The sequence below is a fragment of the Podarcis liolepis genome (assembly GCF_965112155.1).
Source record: "Podarcis liolepis genome assembly, chromosome: 11".
In the NCBI taxonomy this organism is placed as follows: domain Eukaryota; kingdom Metazoa; phylum Chordata; class Lepidosauria; order Squamata; family Lacertidae; genus Podarcis; species Podarcis liolepis.
The window spans coordinates 12,115,696-12,139,782 of NC_139565.1; the positions used below are offsets into that span (position 1 = coordinate 12,115,696).

Genomic DNA, 24,087 nt, shown 5'->3' on the forward strand with positions numbered 1-24,087 from the left:
CACAGTGAAGAAACCTGGAGCACGCCTATTGCCATCATATGATGGGCAGCAGGGCTGGCCCCCGGGCACCACTCTCCTCACCCTCCCCACCCCTATTTCGTGGGTTTCTGCTGATCGCCGCCAGCTTCTACCCAGCTCTCGGGTGACTGCATGAAGTTCCTTGATGGCAGGACTTCCTTTCCCTACCTCCAGGGGTGGCGGGGAAGCTGTCAGAGCTGAGCAGAGGGAGATTTTCACCCCCTCCAAGGTCAGATTTGGGGTTCCTGTGTTAGTAAAATAAATGGGTTATTATGCTTATGGCTTAAATAGAATTTGTTTTGTAATCATATGATAAATTCTGTTATAGCCTAAGCATTCGTTTTCATTATATTTTTCCTTGCAAACCTTGTCATGTTTGTCATGTGTCCCACTAAAAATATAATAATATGTTTATTTAATTTAGACAACAGACTCATACTCAAGATGCGCCCTGGGATACTGCCACCTCTCATTCTCAATATCGATCTCAGAGCCTTATGGGATGTGGTTCGCTTGGGGAGTATACCAGTTCTCCTTATTCAGTTAATGCTGCACCAAATGTATATGCAGTTACCAACTTTCAGTGTCCGAACAACAGCCCTAAGCTTTACAGCTCTTCGAAACAGGACAGAGACTATGGCAAACAGACTCCTCATATCCGAAAAGAGGCGGCAGCTTTTTGCCAGGTAAGTAAAGACAGCCTAGTAGATAACGCCTTTCTGTCTTGCTACAGCTTGCATCAGTAACTGGATTGCAGTAATAGCAGGCTTGTTTAGTGCTCCATTTTCAAAGAGGTGGAGTACACCGCCCCCCCGCCCCCCCCAGCATTTCCCCACCCCCACACATTGGGTCTTTCAGCTTTCATTGGTCCCTGCCAGTGCCTATGGTTACTAGGGATCTGTGTGGGATATTCAGTGATTGTGCACTGATCATAACTAGCTTCTGATTCTCTTTGTATGGGGAGTGGGTGGGTTGACTCTACCAAACAGCGGTCGCGGTCTCTACAGGATACTGGCTAGTATTATAAAGCTAAAACAAATTGTTAGCTATTAAAATTCAGTGAAATCTTCATAGCCCAGGTTTGTGTGCAACATGAGCAGCTCTGCAGATTCTAGTGGAACAGTCTGCTTGGGCACAGATGAAACCTTATCCAAGGCAGGAAGCAGCCTGGCCAGCTTTCACGAGTCTAGCAAATACCCTGCTGCAGAAACATAACCCTGTTGAAGTAGCAGGCCTGAGTTTTCCCTCTGCTACTCAACAGTTCGTGAGAAACGTGAGCTTTATAAAATGCTCAGCAGCTGAAGCAAGAATTGGCTGTCATAATCAGATACGTTCCTAGTGTGCATTTTGGAGATAACTGCACTGGAAATGAAAAGTGGACCAGCAATTTATGAGGACGCCCTTTCTGCTTTGAATGATCTGCACTTCTCCATGGCACAACAGATGGATTGGGAGTGGCTTTTGGGGGGGGAGTTTCTGAAAGATATACGTAAGCTAGGACCACATGCCTAGAGGAACTAGACAAAGTTAGCCGAAACCCTGAATTTATCAGGAAATTGGATAATAGCTAAGAGAAGCTCCTACCAATGCTTCCATGGTTGTTTAATGCATCTCTAGTGACAACTTTAACATTATTTGTATCTGGACTTTGAAAATTGCACAAAAAAATTGTACAGATAAAAAAAATTCCTTTTGCAACAGATACCATTATGTACTACTTTTTAGTGTTTGTGTACTGAAGTTCTGCTCTGATGTAATTTGGAATATAGATCTAGTTAGAAGTAGGTAGCCGTGTTGGTCTGCCGTAGTCAAAACAAAATAAAAAATTCCTTCCAGTAGCACCTTAGAGACCAAGTAAGTTTGTTATTTGTATGAGCTTTCATGTGCATGCACACTTCTTGTGTGAAAGGTGATGTTATTATTTTGTACAGAGGCGATCGAAAGACCATGAATCCAAATGGGAGGGTAAGAGACCTGATGGATCCACAGAGAGTTCATCTTACACAGCTCTGCATGGAAGAAATCCTATTAAATCAGGTACTACCGTAACAATTGCAGTATTTTGTACATTGGTGTGAGTAGAAGTTTCTGGGTCATGGGGCCCGCATGACTAAGCCGCCTCTGACGAACCAGAGTAGTACACGGAAACGCCATTTAACTTCCCGCCGGAGCGGTACCTCTTTATCTACTTGCACTTTGCACATGATAATACTGCACTTTCGAACTGCAAGGTTGGCAGGAGCAGGGACCGAGCAACGGGAGCTCATCCTGTCGAGGGGATTTGAACCGCCGTCCTTCTGATCAGCAAGTCCTAGGGGTTTAACCCACAGCGCCAAAATATTGCATACCCTTTAGCAATTAAAAGGAGTTGCTTTGTGTCTTGCAACACTTTTTTTTATATATAAAAAGCTACCTTTCTTGAAGATAGCTAGCAGCCTCAATAATACAATCAATGAAACTCAATTACATACAGTGTGGATGTATGCCTGGGGGTAATCTTCATTGGCACCCAGTACACTCGTTCCATTAGGACAGTTATTTCCATTTGCATTCTCCCCGCTATCCTCTCGCTGCTCAGCCCCCTCATCTGCTCCAGAATGCTTTTTTTTGGGGGGGGGGACACCCAGAACAGGTTTAGGGACCGTGCAAGAAGAGGAGAGAGTTGGAAGGTCCTTGAGCTATGCAACAGGAAAAAGTTCATTGACGTATTGGTTGAATGTTTTAAGGCAAAGGCCTTATGTAAAAGAAAGGTCTTTGTAGGAGAGTGGGCAAGAGAAACCTCTCTCGGGAGGCCAAATTCTGACCGAAAGTGGCATATTTCTAAAACTTGTACTGGATTAAAGCGCAAGACTTTTGCTTGTTTTATAGCTACGCCTCCCCGGCTGAGTGTATCATTTTTACCCAGTTTGTTTTTATTGATCAGCACTTACTGATTATATGTGGTTAAGATGTTGTTAACTTCATTATTTTATGCTTGTGCAATATTGTTAGCTGTGAAGCAGGATCCAAGTATGAATGAGAGAGTTAATAAATATTTTTTTGCTAAAAAGCATTGTATGATGTGTAATGATTACTAAAAGCAATAAACTATTTACATATTGTGGATAAATACGTTACTTTGCATATAAACTCTTTTTTATTATTATTATTAATATTAGACAGGCCCATTAAAGCAGCAAATGGGAAGTTCAAGCAAATTCCAGCAGCTGAGTGTCTTCCAGAACCTGCATTTGAAATTACCCTCTCAGATTTTCCAAAATTGCAAGGCTTGGGAAGTAGTGATCTGTTGGATATAAAAAAATGTGCATGGGGGCCATTGGGCTCGGCTGAAGGAGATAAGCTGCCTCCGAAACCTCCAAGGAAACCAGCCGTTTCAGCTCTGATAACCAAAGAGGTTAGCTATTTCATAGGCTTAGATGCTGAATGATAATGTGTTAATATGAAGCTACTTGCCTGAACAATGTATGCATGTTTAAAAATTGTGGGAAATATGCAAGAGTAAATAGACACATTTTCTTTTCAGTATTATCACATCCTGTTACATGTTAGACTAGCTTTAGAACTGAATTCTTCACCAGTCAGTCAGATTTTCCTAAAGGCTATTTGTCCTATTAGTTTTGTAAGTCCTTGTTCTCCTTTTCTTAAAAAGGCAATCCTATATCATTCTGAAGATCATTTCTCCCCTGTAGCATTAACAGATAATCTTCCGAAAGGTCATCAAGAATATTATTGTTTTGGTGACTTTTATAGCCAAGGAAGGAACAATAGAACAAGAAATCATTTTGGGCTACAGAGAGAGGTAGGCAAGGTTAGACCTCCTAGGGCATAAAGGTACTTCATTTTCTTTCTTTTTTTAATCTTTAGATTTTGTACCTGTTTCTAGAATAATTCCTGCAAGTGGTGACTCATGGTGCTATTTCTCCCTGCAGTAATTTCTGTAGTTCCCTCATGGTGAGATCAGTACATCTTGTGCATGATCCAGTGTGCTTTATATTCCCTCTGCCAGGAGGCACTTAGCAAATGTTAAAAATCATCCTTGCCGAGTACATGTTGTTTAGGAAGCCCAGAACCTATTGATCTAGCAGGAATTCTAGTGTGTATAAGTGCAAGATGATGGCCATGTGAATCAGCCCCTTGTAAAACAAAAGTTCAGCAACATATGGATAAAGCCAGGCTACGTCTTTCCTTCAAGGCAATTTTTATTGACTTGGTGAAATATAATAACCAATAAACAAATAAGGTAGTTCCATTTCTCTCTCCCCCTCCCCAATATCTTATTTGATTTTTTTTCCTGAAGATGAAATATGTCACAATTTTAAAGATGAGTTTCATCTTTGGTAAATTACTTGAAGAAAACAAAGGTTTTCGCACCTCCACTGGAAGAACTTTTATTGATACTTGTAAATTTAGGAGCCAAGGTAAAGAATTCAATTGTGAGCTCAGTTCCAGGAAGTTGAATACAAGTTTTGATCTTTTGACTGCTGCATGGATTAGATAGAGAGACAGAGCAGGTTGCTAAGTTGCTTTTGTGCTAAAGACTGAAATATTCACTTTAGGGAGAAACAACTCTGAAAAAGCATTTCCCAGCAAGACCGTTAAGTTCTTCATCTGATCCTGGAGGTAAGGGCTTTCTGTAGTAATAAATATTTCTTTACTGTTGATATAGCATTCTGTTCACTTAAGGTCTAAAGTCCAAACTTCAGCCCAAGCATGCTTTGAAAGGGTAGAGAAAAGGTATTGGCATGTATCCAGCTAAGTTCTAAGAAGATCCACTAAAATTAATGCACCTATGTCGGTCACACCCATGAATTTCAGTGGGTCTACTCTGAGTAGGACTTAGTTGGCAACAACCCTGTTATTCTGGCTGAAGAAAATCCTTTGGAGGTTAGAGAGTGTCTGGGCTGTTTTGATGTAATTGTTTAAACATTTGTTTGAAGCGTGTCATACAAATCTTGGACCAAAGTACCGTATTTTTTGCTCTATAAGACTCACTTTTTCCCTCCTAAAAAGTAAGGGGTAATATGTGTGTGCGTCTTATGGGGCGAATGCAGGCTGCACAGCTATCCCAGAAGCCAGAACAGCAAGAGGGATTGCTGCTTTCACTGCGCAGTGATCCCTTTTGCTGTTCTGGCTTCTGAGATTCAGAATTTTTTTTTTCTTGTTTTCCTCCTCCAAAAACTAGGTGCGTCTTGTGGTCTGGTGCATCTTATAGAGCGAAAAATACGGTAATTTTTTTTTTAGATTTCAGCACATAATACATCAAAGCAAAAGGGCCAATATTTTATCATTCAAATAGCTACATTTGAAAGATCAATATAGAATGTTGCTGTTTCTTGTATATCTCTCAAAATTGCACCTTTTGTAATGGAAAAAACCCTGTGAACATTTGGCACAGCCCCACTAAAGATTTGTCTTTGTCTCGTTCCGTGAATAGTTTGTTCTGTCTAACATCAGTTTCTCAGGTGTCCCCTTGGCCTGCTGTGTCTTGGGCCACAGTGCTGTCGCAAGCTCCCAAGAGAGTTGTTTCAACTCCAGCTACAGTTCCTGCCGGTAATAATTGTGGCAGTAAAGGAGAAGATGATGTTCCCAAAGATCGTAAGGTAGGATGATGGTTTTTCCAAGCCACTGTTCTGTTACTGTCTTTCGGAATAGCAGCTAACCAGAGTCCCGGACTCAACTCCCTAGTGGATTTATTTGAAAAAATAATATATTGAGAGAAAATGGTCTTATGGGACAGAAAGAACAAACATCAATTCTCCCTTTCTCTTTTAAACCCTTAATTCGCTGTAGCACCCTTCATGTCTATTGAACTTCACTCTTTCTCTTGAGTCAGTCACTTCTTAGAGGCTAAAGTTTCTTATATATATACCCGAGTTTCTCTTTTTCCTTATTGCACTGTGCCTAGCCACTTTCCTGATCATTTCCAAAGGACTTCTACTTTGTATCTCAGTTCATGATCTTGCTCTGTGCTCTTCTTCTGTCCTAGATTGTCTTCCAGCCTTTTAGTTAAAATCTCTTGCTCCAACTGTTCTTCCTTTTTAGCTTCTATTTTAAACTTTTCACATTCCTCTTGCATTTACCCTTCTTACTATAATGTTTATCCCACTTTGGGGTGGAAAACAAGTTTCTTTTGACTCTTTTTCTGCTTGTCTTATTTTTGTGTGTTTGGTTTCCTTTTGAATGTTCTTGAACATGTTATTTGATGCCTTAATTTGCTTTCTGTTTAGATAATTTTTAATCTGGATTCCATTCTTGTCGCTTCTCTGAACCTGCTCCGACTCCTGTTGTTAATAATCTCTTGCTTCTCAAATCACGTGGCAGTTTTCTGTTCTTTTAGTTGATTTCTCTTCAGCTTTTCTCTTACTCTTAACAATGTTAACCGAGTTGAGTTTTCGTGTGCAGTAAATATGGCATGTAAATATATATGTGTGACATATTTTTATTTACAATTTCAGTGTTCACTATACTTTATATGTTAGTTTGTGGTATGGATGGATATGAGATTTGGAAAAGCCTTTGGCTATCTGCACTAAAGTTTATTACTCCCCTCTCCAGAAAGTCTCCTGGCCCTCTGGAGGTACTTTTGATTGATTGATTGATTGATTGGTTGTATATCCCATTTCTTTTCCTCCAAGGAGGTCAAGATGGTGCACATGGATCTCTCCTTTTTCATTTAATCCCCACAACAACCCTGTGGTGTAGTTTAGGCCAAGAGGCAGCGACTGGGCCAAGTTCACCCAGTTTGCTTCATGGCTGAGTGGAGATTTGAACAGTCTGAAACAGACAGTAACAAAACAGACCTTAGGGAACAGAACAAAGATTTTGTGGGCAGATAGAAATATTAGGGAGTGTTTTCATTTCCTATAATTCCAGATCAGAGGCTTATGAGAAAAAGATAGAGTTTGTATTCCGTCCGTTTAGTGTCTTAACTTTAGCTCTCATTGCTATGCGAGCTTGAGTGTAACTTTTCAAAATCCTTCTTGTTTTACTCATTTTGCAATAGTCAGAAACAAGAGAGAATGCTAATGACCATGAAGCTGAAGAAATGGCAGATAAGAAGAAGAAAAAGAAGAAGAAGAAAAAGAAAGAGAAAGTTCAGAGCCAAATCACTTTAGTTCAAGAACCTCCAAGAATTGAGGTACTGAAGTTGGTTTTCTGGTTGCATCAAAAGCTTTGTGTATGGGCCATTAAGCAAACTGTGTATCAACTTGAAGTTGCAGATATTAAGGAGTACCTATGCTTGGTGCTCAGACACAATGTCTCTTTTTATCTATCGAATAGGACAATGAATCATTTTGAAAGATTAACATAAGGTCAAACAAGTCTACCTTGGCTGTACTGCATTTAACAATCCATGTGGCATAATGCACTTTCAGATCACATTTTTAAAAACCTGTATTGCAAGTGAGGATTAGTGATGTGACCCCAAGGCTTCTCTGACCAACCCTTACCTACCATTGGCCATGTTGGGTGGGCCTGGGGGGAGTTGGGTCCAACAGCATCAGGAAAGCACCACCCGTAGACTAGTAGATCTGACTTAAGAGTTGAAAGTTGCTGTTTTCCTGTCTCCTCTGTTTTAGGTTGTAAGCTTCACAGGGCAGGGATCTTTCGTCATCTTTCTGATTACTGTCTGCAGTGCTGTGTATACAGTGGTACCTCGGGTTACATGCGCTTCAGGTTACATACGCTTCAGGTTACAGACTCCGCTAACCCAGAAATAGTACCTCAGGTTAAGAACTTTGCTTCCAGATGAGAACAGAAATCGTGCTCCGGCGGCGCGGCAGCAGCAGGAGGCCCCATTAGCTAAAGTGGTGCTTCAGGTTAAGAACAGTTTCAGGTTAAGTACGGACCTCCGGAATGAATTAAGTGCTTAACCCGAGGTACCACGGCAGTGATAACCTTGTATAAATTACAGGCATTCATAGTTGTAATCTGAGTGTCATGATACAAGGCCTCTCACAAGTCTGATAATCTTGAATGATATACCTTAAGCATATTTTAACTTCTTTGGATCAGTACAATCCCCATCACAGACAGTTAAACAAGTAAATTTGTCCACACAAGGATTTGTTTTTACAATTTGAATGTGTGAATTCAGATTTTATGGTGTGTTTTTCTCAGAAATAGTAACTTCCTCTGTGGCATTTTTGCACAAGTCAGTTAGCTTAGCAAGCTGTCGAAGCATTTCATGTAGTATCCTACAGCTGAAATGATTTGTGTTAGCACTGATCAGAAGCCCCAGCCAGAGATTATCACATTTTCACTTCCAGTGGGATAGGGAAGTACACATTTTTAATTGTTCAGTTGACAGAATGGGACTTGAAAGTGCTTAGCATTGGCTGGGTCCTGCTCGTTGTTAATAATAATAAAAAATTGTAATTGTAATTAAGAGTACTCAGCATATATATTCTGCTTCGTAACATTAAAAGCATTTCACATACATTATCATATTGCACTCCTTACCATAACCCTGTACGGTAAGGTAGCATTCACATATTCATATCACTGATACAGTGGTGCCCCGCAAGACGAAATTAATTCGTTCCGCAATTTTTGTTGTTTAGCGAATTTTTCGTCTTGCGAAGCACGAAATCCCATAGGAATGCATTGAAAATCAATTAATGCGTTCCTATGGTCCAAAAAAGTCCAAACAAAGCCAAATTTGGTACAACAACAGTTTATTAACTGCTCTTTAAAGTCACACATACTGTAAAGAGCAGTTCAAAAATTTAAGGGAAAATAAATTAACTTTATAAACAAAACATGTCTTTGTTTTTAGTCAAAGAAAAAAAAGTCGCAAGACGTTTTCGTCTTGCGAAGCAAGCCCATAGGGGAAATTCGTCTTGCGAGGCAAATCGCGAACGGAAAAACCTTTCGTCTAGCGAGTTTTTTGTCTTGCGAGGCATTCGTCTTGCGGGGCACCACTGTAGTGTGAAGGTGCTCTAAGGTCACCTAGCAGAGGAGAGGTTCAGAGTTTGGGAGTTCCTTATTCTTAGATCCTGGGGATATCAGCTGCAATCCTAACTCCACTAAACGGAACTAAGCCCCACTGGCATGACAAGGACTTACTTCTGAGTAGACACAGTTAGGAGTGCGCTATTACAGGGGTCGGCAAGGTTTACCCCCTCTGGGCCGGTTCACTCCATCAGAGATCCCTCTATGGGCTGGATTGCGTGTACACAGCTGCGCTTTCCGGCATCTGAGCATGCTCAGACGCAATTTCAGGCATTGCAGAAGCGAGTCCCTGCATCGCGCTGCCCCAGTTTAGCGCAGCGTGCGGGGACTTGCTGAGCAGGTGCCTTTGTTCGGGGGCGGCTTGGGGGCCGGTTAAACGACCCCTGTGGGCCAGTTGTGGCCCATGGGCCTTAGGTTGCCTACCCCTGCGCTATTGGCTACTACAGTGGTACCTCGGGTTAAGTACTTAATTTGTTCCGGGGGTCCATTCTGAACCTGAAACTGTTCTTAACCTGGAGCACCACTTTAGCTAATGGGGCCTCCTGCTGCTGCCGCACCGCCGGAGCGCGATTTCTGTTCTCATCCTGAAGCAAAGTGCTTAACCCGAGGTACTATTTCTGGGTTAGCGGAGTCTGTAACCTGAAGTGTATGTAACCCAAGGTACCACTGTATACTACACCAGCTCTTTTTACACGTCGCAAATAATTCAGGGGTCGTATGTGGTTTTCCAGCAACTTCTCTCCCCCCCCCCTTTATCGATGAGAAGAGAGAAGCATATCAATATAAAATGTTTGATTTCTTAAGAAAAATAAAGATCTAGAACAGTGGTGGTGAACCTATGGCACGCATGCCAGAGGGGGCACTCAGAGCCCTCTCTGTGGGCATGCGCACCGTCGCCCCAGTAGGGCCATAGCTAGGGGGTGAAACTGATGCTCCAGCACTGCAGGAGGTTCCTGGGCGCTTCCAACATGGTCCCAGCGCTGCTAGGGCACCATTTTCACCCTTGGGGCTGCGCCGGGAAACTGCCGCTCCGTCCAAAGCCTGTGGGACCGCTAATCAAGTCACCAACCAAGCCCATCTGCCACCGCAACCAAACCTAACAGCTGCCTCTGGGCTGGTCCTGCCTCCCCACCATCAAGCTCAGTTGTGCCCGACCCGCCTTCCTGCTCTGCTCTCGGGTGCATTTAGAGCCGTGGTGACCCGGGCAAGCGAGGGGCTGAGCAGGCGTCGACTTTAGATGCGCCAGGGCCTCCCGCCAGTCTGTTGTTCCTACTCGGGAGGGAGCCGCCTTGAGTTCAGCAAGGTTAGACAAATTATCAGCATGCGTACAACAGCAAAAATCACATTAATTGTTCAAAAGCATGCCAAATTCAGGGTAGGGACGCGGGCGGCGCTGTGGGTTAAACCACAGAGCCTAGGACTTGCTGATCAGAAGGTTGGCGGTTCGAATCCCCGTGACGGGGTGAGCTCCCGTTGCTTGGTCCCTGCTCCTGCCAACCTAGCAGCTTGAAAGCATGTCAAAGTGCAAGTAGATAAATAGGTACCGCTCTGGTGGGAAGGTAAACGGCGTTTCCGTGTGCTGCTCTGGTTCACCAGAAGCAGCTTGGTCATGCTGGCCACATGACCCGGAAGCAGTACGCCGGCTCCCTCTGCCAATAAAGCGAGATGAGCGCCGCAACCCCAGAGTCGGTCACGACTGGACCTAATGGTCAGGAGTCCCTTTAGCCTTTACCTTTACTATGCCAAATACAAACTTTTACCTTTCAGTAAAAAAAATGTTTGTATCATTGAAAGCTCTGTCATTGTGTTTTTCTTTTAAGACAAAAGATGTTAATGTGCGAGTTGTTGTTTCTAAACTAAAACCTCGGTGTTCAGGTTAAATTGCCGTGTTGGCACCTTGCGATAAATAAGTGGGTTTTGGGTTACAGTTTGGGCACTCGGGTCTCTAAAAGTTTCGCCATCACTGATCTAGAATATGAAGGATGCATAGCAATGCTAGCACATCAAATAGTCTGGGGTGCCACAGCTGTCAACGTTTCCCTTTTTTTAAGGGAAATTCCCTTATTCCGAATAGGATTCCTTGCAAGAAAAGGGAAAAGTTGACAGCTATGCCGGGTGCTGAAGTGGGGAAGGCCACTTTTAATCTAAATTGTGTGTGTAATGTTGCCTAAGTTAACACTTTATTTCCATTTCCTCAGGACGTTGAAGAATTTCCAAACCTAGCAGCTGCTACTGACAAAAAATACAGGCCCACTCAAAAGCAGTTTTGTTCAACGCCACTTACCAAGGAGCACATTGACGTAAGGCACCTTCAGTTACCTTGGTCTTCTAGTTAACCTTCCCCATTTGTTTTCCCTTATTGGCAATCCTTACTCTTCAGCCATTTCAGGACTCAGCAACTCTATCAAATTTTAGATTATGGCATGGCCAAAAAGCCTAGTGTGACTCACAAGGGGGCGCGAAATGTGAGGGTGGCAAAACAAGTTCTCACATTCTAATGTTGCAACTTCTTTAGATTTTGTTTGTGATGCTGCAGCTATTCTATAGCACACTGTGATTTGAAATGTGAAGTCCTTACTGCTAGAGCTTGTTTTCTGCTGTAGAACCTGGCTACTGTCAAAGTGGTGGGTCTGTGCAGCAAAGAAACTCAAAAAATCTTCCCCTTGAGATATTTATCTGAGTGTAGCTTGCGCACATCTCTTTGTTCGTTCATAGCATTTGTCTTGTATTTTTTTTTTAATGAAAAAATTCTTTATTGAAATTCATTAATGTCATTACAGATTTAACTGCACACATACACATACATACTCTCTCTATATATATATACTTAAATTAGTTTAACTTAGAATGTTAATTTGACCTTCAAATTCCACTTAGATATCAGCTAAGCTAAAATCATATAATGGTACATAAAATAAAATAAAACAACAACAAACTGAAGTAAAATAAATATATAGACTTCCCATCATTTCCCGATATAGTTGACATTTGTGATTTTGAATGTACTTATAATTATTACCGTACATTTAATATACTTTCTTACAACCTAGCGTACTGATTTCCCTTTATTTCTTAATATTTTATGTACACATTTGTCTTGTATTTCTGTACTTCAAAGGGAAGAACAAGGGAATTTGGGTTTGAGTCTCTCGTTGGTTCTCCTCAAAATGAATTGGTAGCTCTCAATTCAGACACGTCATTGGCAAGAAAAGCTCACAAGCAAGTGCCTCCCACTCCAACAGAAAAAAGGAAAATGCAGGTAAAATTGTTCTTTCCACGATAACGTTGGCTTGCTTCAAAACAAAAGTAATATTTATGAGTGAATCATGTGCACATAAATTTTACTCACTAGATAAAATGCAAGACCAAGGGGGAAGAAACGTGTTTCCCTTTCTTCTCCTGCAGCAACCGCCCAAGAGCAGTGGAAAGAAGAGTCAGGATCCTGTGCGGCTCGATTTGGGAGGGATGCTGGCTGCTTTGGAACAAAAACAATATTCGGAAAAATCAAAACCGTCCAAGCCTGTGGTGCTTTCAGGTAGAAGTTTTGAGAGTGCTTTCATTGCATGATGCTTTTTCAGAGTACTTTTTTTCTTTCTTTTTTTAATGGCTATCTCCTGAGGTAGGCTTAAACATTGCAAGAATTCACTACAGTGGAAAAGTTCTGGCAGAATGAAAGAGAAGCCAGCTTTGTGAAGTAAAATGAAAAAGATGAACTGCAATTTCCTGAACACACTGATGTCTAGGAGAGATTAGTGGAAGTGTAACTATTTCTCTTCTGCTTTTTCTCAGGTGGTGGTTTTTATTTATGAAAATTAAGGATAGTCAGTTTCTACAGGTTGTTGTTTTTTGTAATTCAATAGCTGGGAGAGAGTCTTTTCAAAATGATTGGCTATAAATAGGTAACTGTCAGATTTTACATGCTATACTTTGAAACCCTTAGTCTGGAGTCCAAGTCCACATTTCAAAGTAATAGCCTATCTTTTGAAGGAAGGTTTTACTCATCCGGCATCTAAGAAAGTCGAACTACAATACAAAGTACAGTGGTACCTCAGGTTAAGTACTTAATTCATTCCGGAGGTCCGTTCTTAACCTGAAACTGTTCTTAACCTGAAGCACCACTTTAGGTAATGGGGCCTCCTGCTGCCGCCACACGCCAGAGCACAATTTCTGTTCTCATCCTGAAGCAAAGTTCTTAACCTGAAGCACTATTTCTGGGTTAGCAGAGTCTGTAACCTGAAGTGTATGTAACCTGAAGCGTATGTAACCTGAGGTACCACTGTATACTGCAGAAGCTCCCATTGCTAATCACAGTCTGTATAATAGCACATAAAGTTATGGTGATGGAAATTCTTTACCGTTGCTTTCCAAAAGTGGTGGGGAAATAGTGCTTAAAGTGTTATGGATTTTTCAGTATTCACAGAATTAGATTGCTATCAGTATAGAAATTGTCAAAAGATGGCATGCATCCATGTGGAGGATAGCAAAGGGTTTGTGTAACCACTTCTAATGTACCATGCAAGTTGTCCACAATAAATCATGTCAGACTTTGTTCACAGATCTGAAGTGCACTTTGGGAAAGAATAAATGCAGCAGATGTCTCCACTGAGATAAAGTGCTAATGTTTAATGATTCCTCTTAAGTATTACGTCCATGCAATGCAACTACAAAACTGCTTTGCTTGCAATAAGTGATATCAAGGATTGGGCTTAAGCCCATTCTGGAAGGAGAGCAACACATGGGTGAAAGAAATTCGTAGAGAATTTAGTAGCATTTGTCCAGAAAGAATTCTAAACCAGACTGTTTACTATTGAATACTTTCAGTAACATCAAAAGCTGTGTTATCCTGACTCAGACAATTGCTCTAGCTAGCTGACACTGACTGACCGCGATTCTCCAGAGTTTCAGACATTTGCTGCCCTATTTGAGACCTTTTGCATGCAAAATAGATGATCTGCCACTGACCTTTCCGGAGTATTTGCCATATTGTATTTTCCGTTTTCGTACGCTGCTCTGGTTCGCCAGAAGTGGCTTAGTCATGCTGGCCACATGACCCGGAAGCTGTACGCTGGCTTCCTCGGCCAATAAAGCGAGATGAGCGCTGCAACCCCCGAGTCGTCCTTGACTGGACCTAATGGTCAGGGGTCCCTTTACCTTTACTGTATTTTTGCAGATACATAAATAAGAATCTTTATTTAAAGATTATAGTAGATTTAAGTAATGAGGTACAGTGGTACGTCGGGTTAAGTACTTAATTCATTCCGGAGGTCTGTACTTAACCTGAAGCTGTTTTTAACCTGAAGCACCACTTTAGCTAATGGGGCCTTCTGCTGCTGCCGCGCCGCCAGAGCACGATTTCTGTTCTCATCCTGAAGCAAAGTTCTTAACCTGAAGCACTGTTTCTGGGTTAGCGGCGTCTGTAACCTGAAGCATATGTAACCTGAAGCATATGTAACCCGAGGTGCCACTGTATTTTACAAAAATGCAGCATTCACGGTACAGACCTGCTGCAATTGAAAGCCACACTGACGAAGCTAAGCACACTTTGTAATGTGCTGAATCAGGAAAGGAATGCATTCTTTATATGTATACCTGGGTGTCTGTATTGCTTGTGTGCTGAGCTGAGTGCTAAAACCGAGTTATGCTCCAATCCTAAACATATTTGCTCAGAAGAGTCCCAATTGATACTGATTGTGCTTCCTGTTAAGTATGGATTTCAGACTTGGCCATTGTCACCTGATAGCAGGTTTGCTTTTGTTTTAGTCGGTAGCGCAGTACCATTGCATTCCAAGGAACCCGTGACGGTAACAAAAAGTCAGCAATTAAACCAAGGGAAGACCCCACATAACCCGTTGGACTCGAGTGCACCCCTCGTTAAGAAGGGAAAGCAGAGAGAAGTCCCTAAAGCGAAGAAGCCAACGTCGCTCAAAAAGGTACAACAAGCAATAATCCTTTATCAAAGTTTAGTGTAGCTGTTGCCTTTTAGAATTCAGCCAGACCGGTATTTCTTACTTTGGTTTGTGCCTGGCTATAACTTTGTCTTTTTTATTAAAAAATAATAATTGGAAAAAGTGTGAAGTACTTTCAGATTGTTGCTGTGGGAGAGGACTAATTAAACTATGTAATCTTATCTAATCCCAGAGGTGGGAGGAAAGTGAGCAGATCTAATTTGGGGTTAATCCATTCCTTATAAGACTAGAACAGCCCAAAGGTGATTTGAAAGGATAGCTTGCAGTGATTATATTAATGTTTTCTACACTAGCACTCTCATGTGACCCACCTTTCAGCCTGCCAGTAGAACCGTCATGTATTGCTTATATGAACTAGAACAAAATTTTAAAAGGAGAATATTTTAAGAGTGTTCCCATCAATTTAATTTTTGAAAGAGGTCGCTCCCTGAATGGCTATAAGTGGAGCTGCAGTTAGCAACTTGCCTGCTTTATCAGTGGTGTAAAGCAGTTGCCGCAGATAAGCAAATTGAATGATAACTAAAAATTGCCAAACTCTTAAAATTAAATCAAGCCTTTTCCCACCTCCCACGGAAAAGTAAACATTAAAGGCTGTAAAGTACATATATTGTGCCAAAAAAGTATTTCAGAAATAAAGAACTTGTCTGGAAACTATATTGCAATGAAGTGTTTCCTTTTCAGATTATTTTGAAAGAGAGAGAACAGCGGAAACAGCAGCACCTTTTGGAACTGACGGCGATACCAAATGAGAGTGATGCTGTCCAGCAGGGTGCAGCTTCTGAGATGACTGAGAATCAGACATTTTCTGAGGACACCAAACCAGGTACCCCTTGAATCAGGGGTGCGGCTCGTTTTCATTTCTGTCCAGGGGGTGTCTAAGCAGGGAAATGCTGCTTTTGCAAATTTCTTCAGCGAGCATTCTTTAAAATTGGTTTTTGGGTGTGAGGAATTCAAATCTGCTATTGTTTTTGTGACCGGACAACATTTAGTTTGGTAAATCTGTGATTAAAAAGTGCATAAACTGCTCTCAGAAAACCAAAGAATTTTATCTTACGAAAATGTCAGGTAATGCTATAAAAAAAATAGTTTCTCCACATAAAACATACCCTACTAAGCCTACAACATTATCTTCTAATTATAAGACGATATTAGAAAGTAATGACATCCTTTAATAATAAATTTAATCAACTAGTTTAATCAAGTATTGTTTTGATTACTTCTTGGACATCAGCTGCCAACTTACTTCTTGGCCTCTGATGTAGCCGTTAACGTTTCTCATGTGTATATAATTTAGCAAAGCTACATTATATTAATTTTATATCTTTTGAATTCCCAAGTCATGTTACAACTTTTTAGCATCCCTCATTTTTGGAATTTGAAAGCTGAAAAATTCAACACCCCATATTGCCGGATAGCTGTTGCGATAGTGTTTTCTGAGATGCAGCTGCCACAGTAATGTAAAATAAAGGTGAAAATGAGCTGGTTGCAATACATGGTAATTCAAACAATGATTTAGTGAGACTACATGAACTCCTGCAGAGGAGATCACACCCACTGTTCTCTTCTCCTGTCCTTTTTACTGCTGTACTGAGCCTAGGTTTGGCTTAGCATGTTGTCTGAACCTCAGATTCATGGCAAAGCTTTCCCACTAACTACAAACTGTAACCAAGACCAAACCTGGGATTCTTCTCTACCCGTTTTATTCCTTAAACCTCCAAAAGATTAACTGAGTATTCTTGTTTGGGCCTGGGATTGAATTTCCTCCTGAACAAATGCCTTTTCAGAAGAAGTGGAAGTTTGAAATGGAAAGGTCTGCCAAGTCACAGGCTGACATCTCTTCCTTTGTTTTGCCTTGTTCAGTTTATTTGCTCCAACATCCTATGGGAGATTTTGCCTGCCGTTGGCAGAAATAGCTGTCGAGACAGTTCTCTGCGCAATTGGCTTCAATCCCTTTATTTCATGTATTGCTCTACATTGTGTAATGATTTGCTTGTATGTTTTTAATATGCATTTTTAAGCCCTGTGGTCAAAACAGTGCTTGTGACCCTATTTATCATTGGAGTAGCTCTCTAGTAGCATTGAATAATTTGTGTAGTTATTAGAATTTTTTACTGTTAAAACTGACATTCTGCCTACTTTAAACTGCAAATCGTAAATATGGAAGGCAGGCCATGCTCTTTTGTGGTCTAGCTGTTGTTTCCCCCTAAATCTAAAAGTTGCTTAAACTGTAAATGGATATCTGTAAAAACAGCCTAACTGTCCTAGGCCAGGGCCTTGTCTGTCTTTTTTGCAGTTATCCCTTCATATATGTTCAGGGCTTCTTTTTCTTTTTTTTTAAGCACATTTATTTCATGCCATTTTCATCTTGACCCTGGGCTGAAACTGAAACAAGCTCCTAAGGTTTCTAATAGCGATCTGAAGTTCCTCTTCAACCAAAATAATCCCTTTTGTATTTGACTTTCCTTTGGGTTCAGAAAGCGCAGATGAAGGCCTTACAGATCCTGCAATTGCAGCCCAAGATAGTTCAGACGTGTCACTGGAATGTACAGCGTTGAGTGGATCCACGAATAATTCCCCTGTCCCAACACAGCTGAATTCCAACCTTCCCAAAATCCACAGCCGAAGGTTTAGAGAGTAAGTATTCTGGTGTCGGTCATGCCAATCCTTTCCATGCATTTTTGTTGTTGAGCTTAGTGGGGTGCCTCTCAGTTTGAATGTAAAACCCTAATGCAGGGGTCGGCAAACTTTTCCAGCAGGGGGCCGGTCCGCTGTCCCTCAGACCTTGTGGGGGGCTGGACTATATTTGGGGGGAAAGAATGATGCAAGAGCACCACGAGCCCCGGTGGCTGCTTACCTGTGTCCTGCGAGCAGCAGAAGCTGGCTATGGCAGAGGTAAGATGAGTGGCGTGCGAAAGGGCTCCCAAGAGGGGCTGCTTAAAATGGCGGCTGCTCGAGCGCTGCTGCTGCTGGCACCAACAAAGCCCAGCCTCCTTCCTCCTCTAGGCAGGGCAGGGAGAAGCCAGGAGGAGGTGCTGCCGCCGCCGTGTGAGGGAGAGGGAAAGAACGCGCACGCTGGCATTCCATGCGGTGATTCCCAGACTGTCCGCGGGCCGGATCCAGAAGGCAGTTGGGCCTAATCTGGCCCCTGGGCCTTACAGTGGTGCCTCGCAAGACGAAATTAATCCGTTCCGCAAGTCTCTTCGTCTTGCGGTTTTTTCGTCTTGCGAAGCACGGCTATTAGCGGCTTAGCGGCTATTAGCGGCTTAGCGGCTATTAACGGCTTAGCGGCTTTAAGAAAAAGGAAACAAACTCGCAAGAACTCGCAAGACGTTTCGTCTTGCGAAGCAAGCCCATAGGGAAATTCGTCTTGCGGAACGACTCAAAAAACGGAAAACTCTTTCGTCTTGCGCGTTTTTCGTCTTGCGAGGCATTCGTCCTGCGAGGTACCACTGTGGTTTGCTGACCCATGTCCTAATGTGTTTACATGAAGGCTTTTGACCCTTAGTCAGACATGGATTTCTCGACCTTCAAATATCAAACTGTTGATATTTTAACCCCTCCCATTGACAGAATCTCCTGATCTGATGTTTTGAGAAAGGAGGGAGTGGAAACTGCTCTTCTACTCTTCCGCTCCTGCCTGACTGTGTGTGTGGAGAGTCTCTTATCTATGTAGTGACTAGATGGCTGAGTGGGAGCTGTAACATTCATGCAAGCCAGTAGTTCTTTAGTTTGTAGTAGCTATTAGAAATAAAAGGAGTTATGCTTCACAGCTAGCTTCCGTGTTATTTATAGTCTGCATGAGTCTGGTGCTCACAATACACAGTTGTGGGTCCAGTGCCTTGGGACCTGCTTTCCAGGATTGGGAGGTCTCTGAAAGTGCTCCAGTCGCCTAGTCCAGTTGGGACAGAACCAGTTATTGAGCCCAGTTGCTGACATCGATTGAAAGGCTTACTGACACAAACATGCTAATTACTTCTGGATATAGTTTGCTAATTTTGTGTGTGTGTGTGTCTTTGGATAGAGTGGATGAGAAAGAAAGGAAGGTGGGGAGAATCAGGCACTTGCCATAATACTGAAACAATTGGTTCTTTCTTTAGTTACTGCACCCAAGTACTCAGCAAAGAGGTTGACAGCTGCGTAACAGATCTCCTGAAAGAATTGGTGCGCTTCCAAGACCGCCTTTATCAGAAGGACCCAGTCAAGGCTAAGACGAAGCGCCGGCTTGTTATGGGGCTCAGAGAAGTGCTGAAACACTTGAAGCTGAAAAAGTTGAAATGTGTCATCATTTCCCCCAACTGTGAAAGAATCCAGTCAAAGGGTGAGCCTTTCTATTTAAAAGTATCACGAACTGAAGCAAATGCTGATCAGATTTCCGGTGGAGGGGTGTAGCTGAAAGAACAAGCAGTGCTGGTTTTCTCTTAAGATGTATCTGGGTGAATGAAGCCCTTTTGCCAGCAATGCTAATGAAATTGACCTGTTCTGATGCTTTTAATCCTCTTATTTGTTTTACCCCAGGTGGGTTGGATGAGACTCTGCATCTCATCATTGACTCCGCTTGTGAACAGAACATCCCATTTGTGTTTGCTCTCAATCGCAAAGCTCTCGGGCGTTGCGTGAACAAAGCCGTGCCAGTCAGTGTGGTGGGGATTTTCAGTTACGATGGCGCTCAGGTGAGTTGTGCGAAAGCTGCCGTTGTGCCCTGTTCTGCATTATGCATTTCAGTTTCAATGCAGTGGTACCTTGGTTCTCAAACTTAATCCATTCCGGAAGTCCATTCCAAAACCAAGGCGCGCTTTCCCATAGAAAGTAATGCAAAACAGATTAATCCGTTCCAGACTTTTAAAAACAACCCCTAAAACAGCAATTTAACATGCATTTTACTATCTAACAAGACCATTGATCCATGAAACGAACAGTGTACTACAGTCATACAATCAATCAGTAGCTGAACACACAGTCACAAAAACAAAACAAAAAGACCCACAAAAACACAAAATAAATAGCAAAAACAGACAGACCTCAGCGTAACACTCAAAACAGAAGTGTGGCACTCAAAACAGAGCACGTTTGGCTTCCGAAAAAAGTTCGCAAACCGGAACACTTCTGGGTTTGCAGTGTTTGGGTTCTGAGTTGTTTGAGTACCAAGGCGTTTGAGAACCAAGGTACCACTGTAGAAGCTTTTAAACTCTTTGGCAGCTAATGCTGAAATGTTTTAAAATATTAACCATCCTTAATTGTCTGGGAGTACTGTGTCCTTAAATCACCTTAGCCCTGTTGAGCTATTCTATTTACTTTAATGCTAGTGCCCTTCCCATCACCCTCCGCAAGTTTGAGCGCAGTTACCTGAACAAACAGAGCTTAGGGGGAAATCGACAAATAAATCCTCAACAACGTTCTGCTGCTGGGACCACTGAACAACAATTTTGGAATCTTTAATCTTTTTCTCTTTAAACATTCGTGTGAAATAAAATTGTGGAGCACGTTATCTTCTTGGGTTTGTGGAGAAAATGCTGTAAGCTTGGCGAAGCACTAACCCAAAATCCGATCTTAGTTTCTCGCTGCCTTTATACCCCTAGGACTATTTTCACAAAATGGTGGAGCTGACAATGGAAGCGAGGCTGGCCTATAAGGAAATGATTGCGGCATTGCAGAAAGAGTCAGCTGAAGAAGAGAAGGAAAGTGACTCTGCAAACTTGAAAACCCTTTGTAGAGAGCCCAGTCCACTAGATGCTGGTGAAGTTCCCCTTCCAGAGTCTGATGAGGATGTCCCAAATTACAGTGAGTTGTGTGTGTGCGTGATTTAATGTGGGCAGTCTTCTCTCTGGTATTAATCGGCCATCTTGACTGTTTGGAACAGGGTTAGCAACCTTTTTCAGCCGTAGGCCGGTCCACTGTCCCTCAGACCATGTGGTGGGCCGGACTATATTTGGGGGAGGGTGTGATGAATAAATTCCTATGCCCCACAAATAACGCAGAGATGCATTTTAAATAAAAGCACACATTCTACTCATGTAAAAACACCAGGCAGGCCCCACAAATAACCCAGAGGTGCTTTTTCAATAAAAGGACACGATCTATTCACGTAAAAACACGCTGATTCCTGGACTGTCCACGGGCCGGAGAGAGAAGGCAACTGGGCCGCATCTAGCCCCCAGGCCTTAGGTTGCCTACCCCTGGTTTGGAACATGAATGGTCTGGCACAACTCTTTAATTTCTGGTCTTTCTTGATTTGTCAGATATGCTGGTGCTAACTTTGCTCACTTCGAAAAAAAGGAGCAATCTCACGTCCATGTGTGTTACCTTTTGGGCTGCCAAGTTCAGTGACTTTGGCCACATAAATATGAGTGACTGCCCCCAACCAGTCTCTTCTGGCTATGAAATTGCTGTAGCAAGGCCTCTTGGGTGACTAGCACAGTGTGCAGGGAGCTCTATGATACCCATATGCAAAGGAGTGTGTGTGAGAGGGAAATAGAAAATCGTATTGGCCTGTCTGGGGAAACCAAACCTGACAAGCAAAACAAGTGTTGCTTTGTCCATCTCAGTTGTTGTAATGAAGGCTGGCATTACGGTAAACACTCTCAGGCCTGCCAACCTTCTTGCCCATCCATCATCTTTGGGTACCAAACTTAATCAACATTGTAGGATCCCCCTGCAGAAATCTACCTCAGTTCCAAGCTACCTCCAGCTGAGAACATGATTTCTTTGCACCTGCTGTCAGTGATTCTTCAGGTTTACAGACCCTTCCCTTTTTCTTCATACGGGTCGAAATATTTTTATTTTATCGTTTTGCTGCATTTGACCAGTCATGGGAAATATTGATGCGATGGCAACCACCAAGTTTATTTTGCGGGTGCCAAACATCACTTTGTGAGAGCATCACACTTCCTCTACAACAGGATAAATCCTTCACTGATCTTTCCGGAGTTCTGGGGCTCAGAGTGCTGAGCCACTGAGCTACCGTGTGATTGTTTTCAGATGGAGCCCTGCCAGTCTGACTGTTGCTTGTCTGTGTCTCGGAGAGAGAGTGAAAGCGAGCTGTTCCTTTCTCTTGTGTCATGGAACATATGGGGCTGTTCATCTCGCTTTGCTGCCCTCTACAGCTTCCAGTGTTAGCTGCGTGCTCTTTTCTAATTTCAGCTGATAAACTTTGCTTCAAACGATAGATTCGACTGGGAATTATAAAAGTTCGTTTGACAGAGCTCTCTAGCTTATGCTTTCATAGAAGAGCGTAACAAAAAGCAATACAAAATAGATAACTGACAGTTGACAACAAATTAAGCAAAGCTCTTATCACATGGAGCCTCTGTCCTTCCCCTTCTTGAAACATGGCCCAGTTCCGCTGCCTAGATTATCTTGTTTCCTGCGTAAGGAGGCTAATCCTTGAGTCCTTGAATTATCAAGCGTTTGGGGATCTCACTGGCTGATAAAGCAATTCGAAGGTTTAAAGTGTGTATGAAAGCATTTCCTGATGCAGTTTTCTCAAGGCTGTGGTGCAAACAAAGCATTGCACCCCCATAGCTGTCCTTGCATTTGTTAGTCTGAAAAAAAATGTAACTCTAACCTTCATACATTTTTTCCCCCTAGTTAAAATCTGGAAGCGGAAGCTTGAAGAGGAGTATAACCCATACACACTGGAGCTGGAAAAATAGTCAACTTCTGAAATGTTGACCTTGGGTTTTGAAGAACCTCAGTAAATCCAGACTACCTTATTTGGCCTTATTTGACTTTTTTTTTAATTCAGAAAAATTAAGTGTATGTATATATAGATATGTAAATAACTAAATTATCTATGATTAATTATCCAAACAATATGGCTTATAATGTTAAAAAATTGTCTTATGATTGTACCTGGCAAATAATCACAATGGAACACGCCGTTCTGGAAACGTGGTTTGTTAAACCTTACAAAGCCACTGCTGACTTGGTTGTTTAAAGGTACCTTAGGGTCTTCTGAGGTTGTTTGCGGGCTCTTTGATGCTGGGGAATGCAGTGGTTTCATTCCTTCTGCACTGAAGTTGGTGGCCTGTGCTAGTGGAATGATGGAAGCGGACCTATTTAGATTACCCTCCAGCCATAGCCAAGTCCTTTAGACCCAAGTACGTGATGCCGGCCTCTGCTGTGTAAAGGCAGGGAGTCCATCTGACAGATCTCACTAGTGAACTTGGCTTTAGGCAACATGCTGCCTCATCATCTATGGGAGCAGCTTACTTTGCGACCATGTGAAGGAGAGGGCGGAGAGAGGAAACAATGACCATCACCTTTGTACTTTCTCCATCTGCTGTGTCAGTGGATATACCGTACTTTTCAGTGTATAAGATGATGTTTTTTTACTGCAAAGAATGTTAAAAATGGGGGGGGGGTCCGTCATCTCATACACAGATAGTGTAGAGGGGGGAACGGGTGTTTGGTTGATGTCGCGAGCAGGAGCTTTTAAGCTGTGATTGGGTGGGTGAATGGTGTCTGCTGGTGGCTCCTTTGGATTGGTGGCGGCTGCTGTGGCAATTGTGTGTGTGATTTGTGGCTGCTTGCGGCGATCTGGCAGATGCTCGGTGGGTTATGTTGCACGTGCAATTGGTAGCATCTTGTCAGTCAGTTGAGTGATTTTCGGCATTTCCCCCCCCCACACACAAAGGCTTTAGTCCCCCAAAATAGGGGGCATCTTATACATGGGGGCATGTTATACACGGGAAAATACGGTAGTGGTTGCTGTTTCGATGTTCAGCAGCCCTGCCACTTACGTGAAGGTTCAGTTCTGGGGGTCCGCAGGGAATTGCAACATCGGGCAAAGGCAGAGACCCCTGGAACAACCCATCAGTGAGGTGGATGCTTGCTTGCCAGGCTCTGGGAACGTTGGAGGAGGACTCAGGGGTGCTCCCAGAGCCAGCTAAGCAAGGAAAACCTACTGGGTGTTCAGGTGGTGGTGGGGATAAATGGAGAGTGAGAAATAGCAGGTTTTCTTCACTCTCCATTTATTCCCCCCCCCCCACACACCTGCAATAGGAAGTTGTTTGCCCAGTGTACACCTTCCTCAGCCCCTAGCTCACACTTCTCAATATAACCCTGTGTGCCGTATTTTTTGCTCCATAAGACACACTTTTTTCCTCCTAAAAAGTAAGGGGAAATGTGTGTGCGTCTTATGGAGCGAATG

General features: G+C 42.6%; 1 protein-coding gene across 2 annotated transcripts in view; it reads left to right on the forward strand.

Annotated features, from left to right (window-relative positions):
- SECISBP2 (SECIS binding protein 2) overlaps nt 1–22,648 on the forward strand; it is a 28,322-nt gene extending 5,674 nt beyond the window's left edge. For both annotated transcript variants that reach the window (XM_083464834.1, XM_083464835.1), the window contains 16 exons: nt 443–704; nt 1,950–2,055; nt 3,177–3,412; nt 4,575–4,638; nt 5,473–5,618; nt 7,022–7,156; nt 11,172–11,273; nt 12,092–12,232; nt 12,379–12,508; nt 14,734–14,903; nt 15,621–15,762; nt 17,414–17,573; nt 19,037–19,257; nt 19,455–19,609; nt 20,516–20,717; nt 22,524–22,648. In XM_083464834.1, coding sequence (XP_083320960.1) covers nt 443–704; nt 1,950–2,055; nt 3,177–3,412; nt 4,575–4,638; nt 5,473–5,618; nt 7,022–7,156; nt 11,172–11,273; nt 12,092–12,232; nt 12,379–12,508; nt 14,734–14,903; nt 15,621–15,762; nt 17,414–17,573; nt 19,037–19,257; nt 19,455–19,609; nt 20,516–20,717; nt 22,524–22,588 — 2,437 coding nt within the window. In that variant the 3' untranslated portion in view covers nt 22,589–22,648. The remainder of the gene's footprint in view (nt 1–442; nt 705–1,949; nt 2,056–3,176; nt 3,413–4,574; nt 4,639–5,472; nt 5,619–7,021; nt 7,157–11,171; nt 11,274–12,091; nt 12,233–12,378; nt 12,509–14,733; nt 14,904–15,620; nt 15,763–17,413; nt 17,574–19,036; nt 19,258–19,454; nt 19,610–20,515; nt 20,718–22,523) is intronic.
- Nucleotides 22,649–24,087: the final 1,439 nt, after the last annotated feature.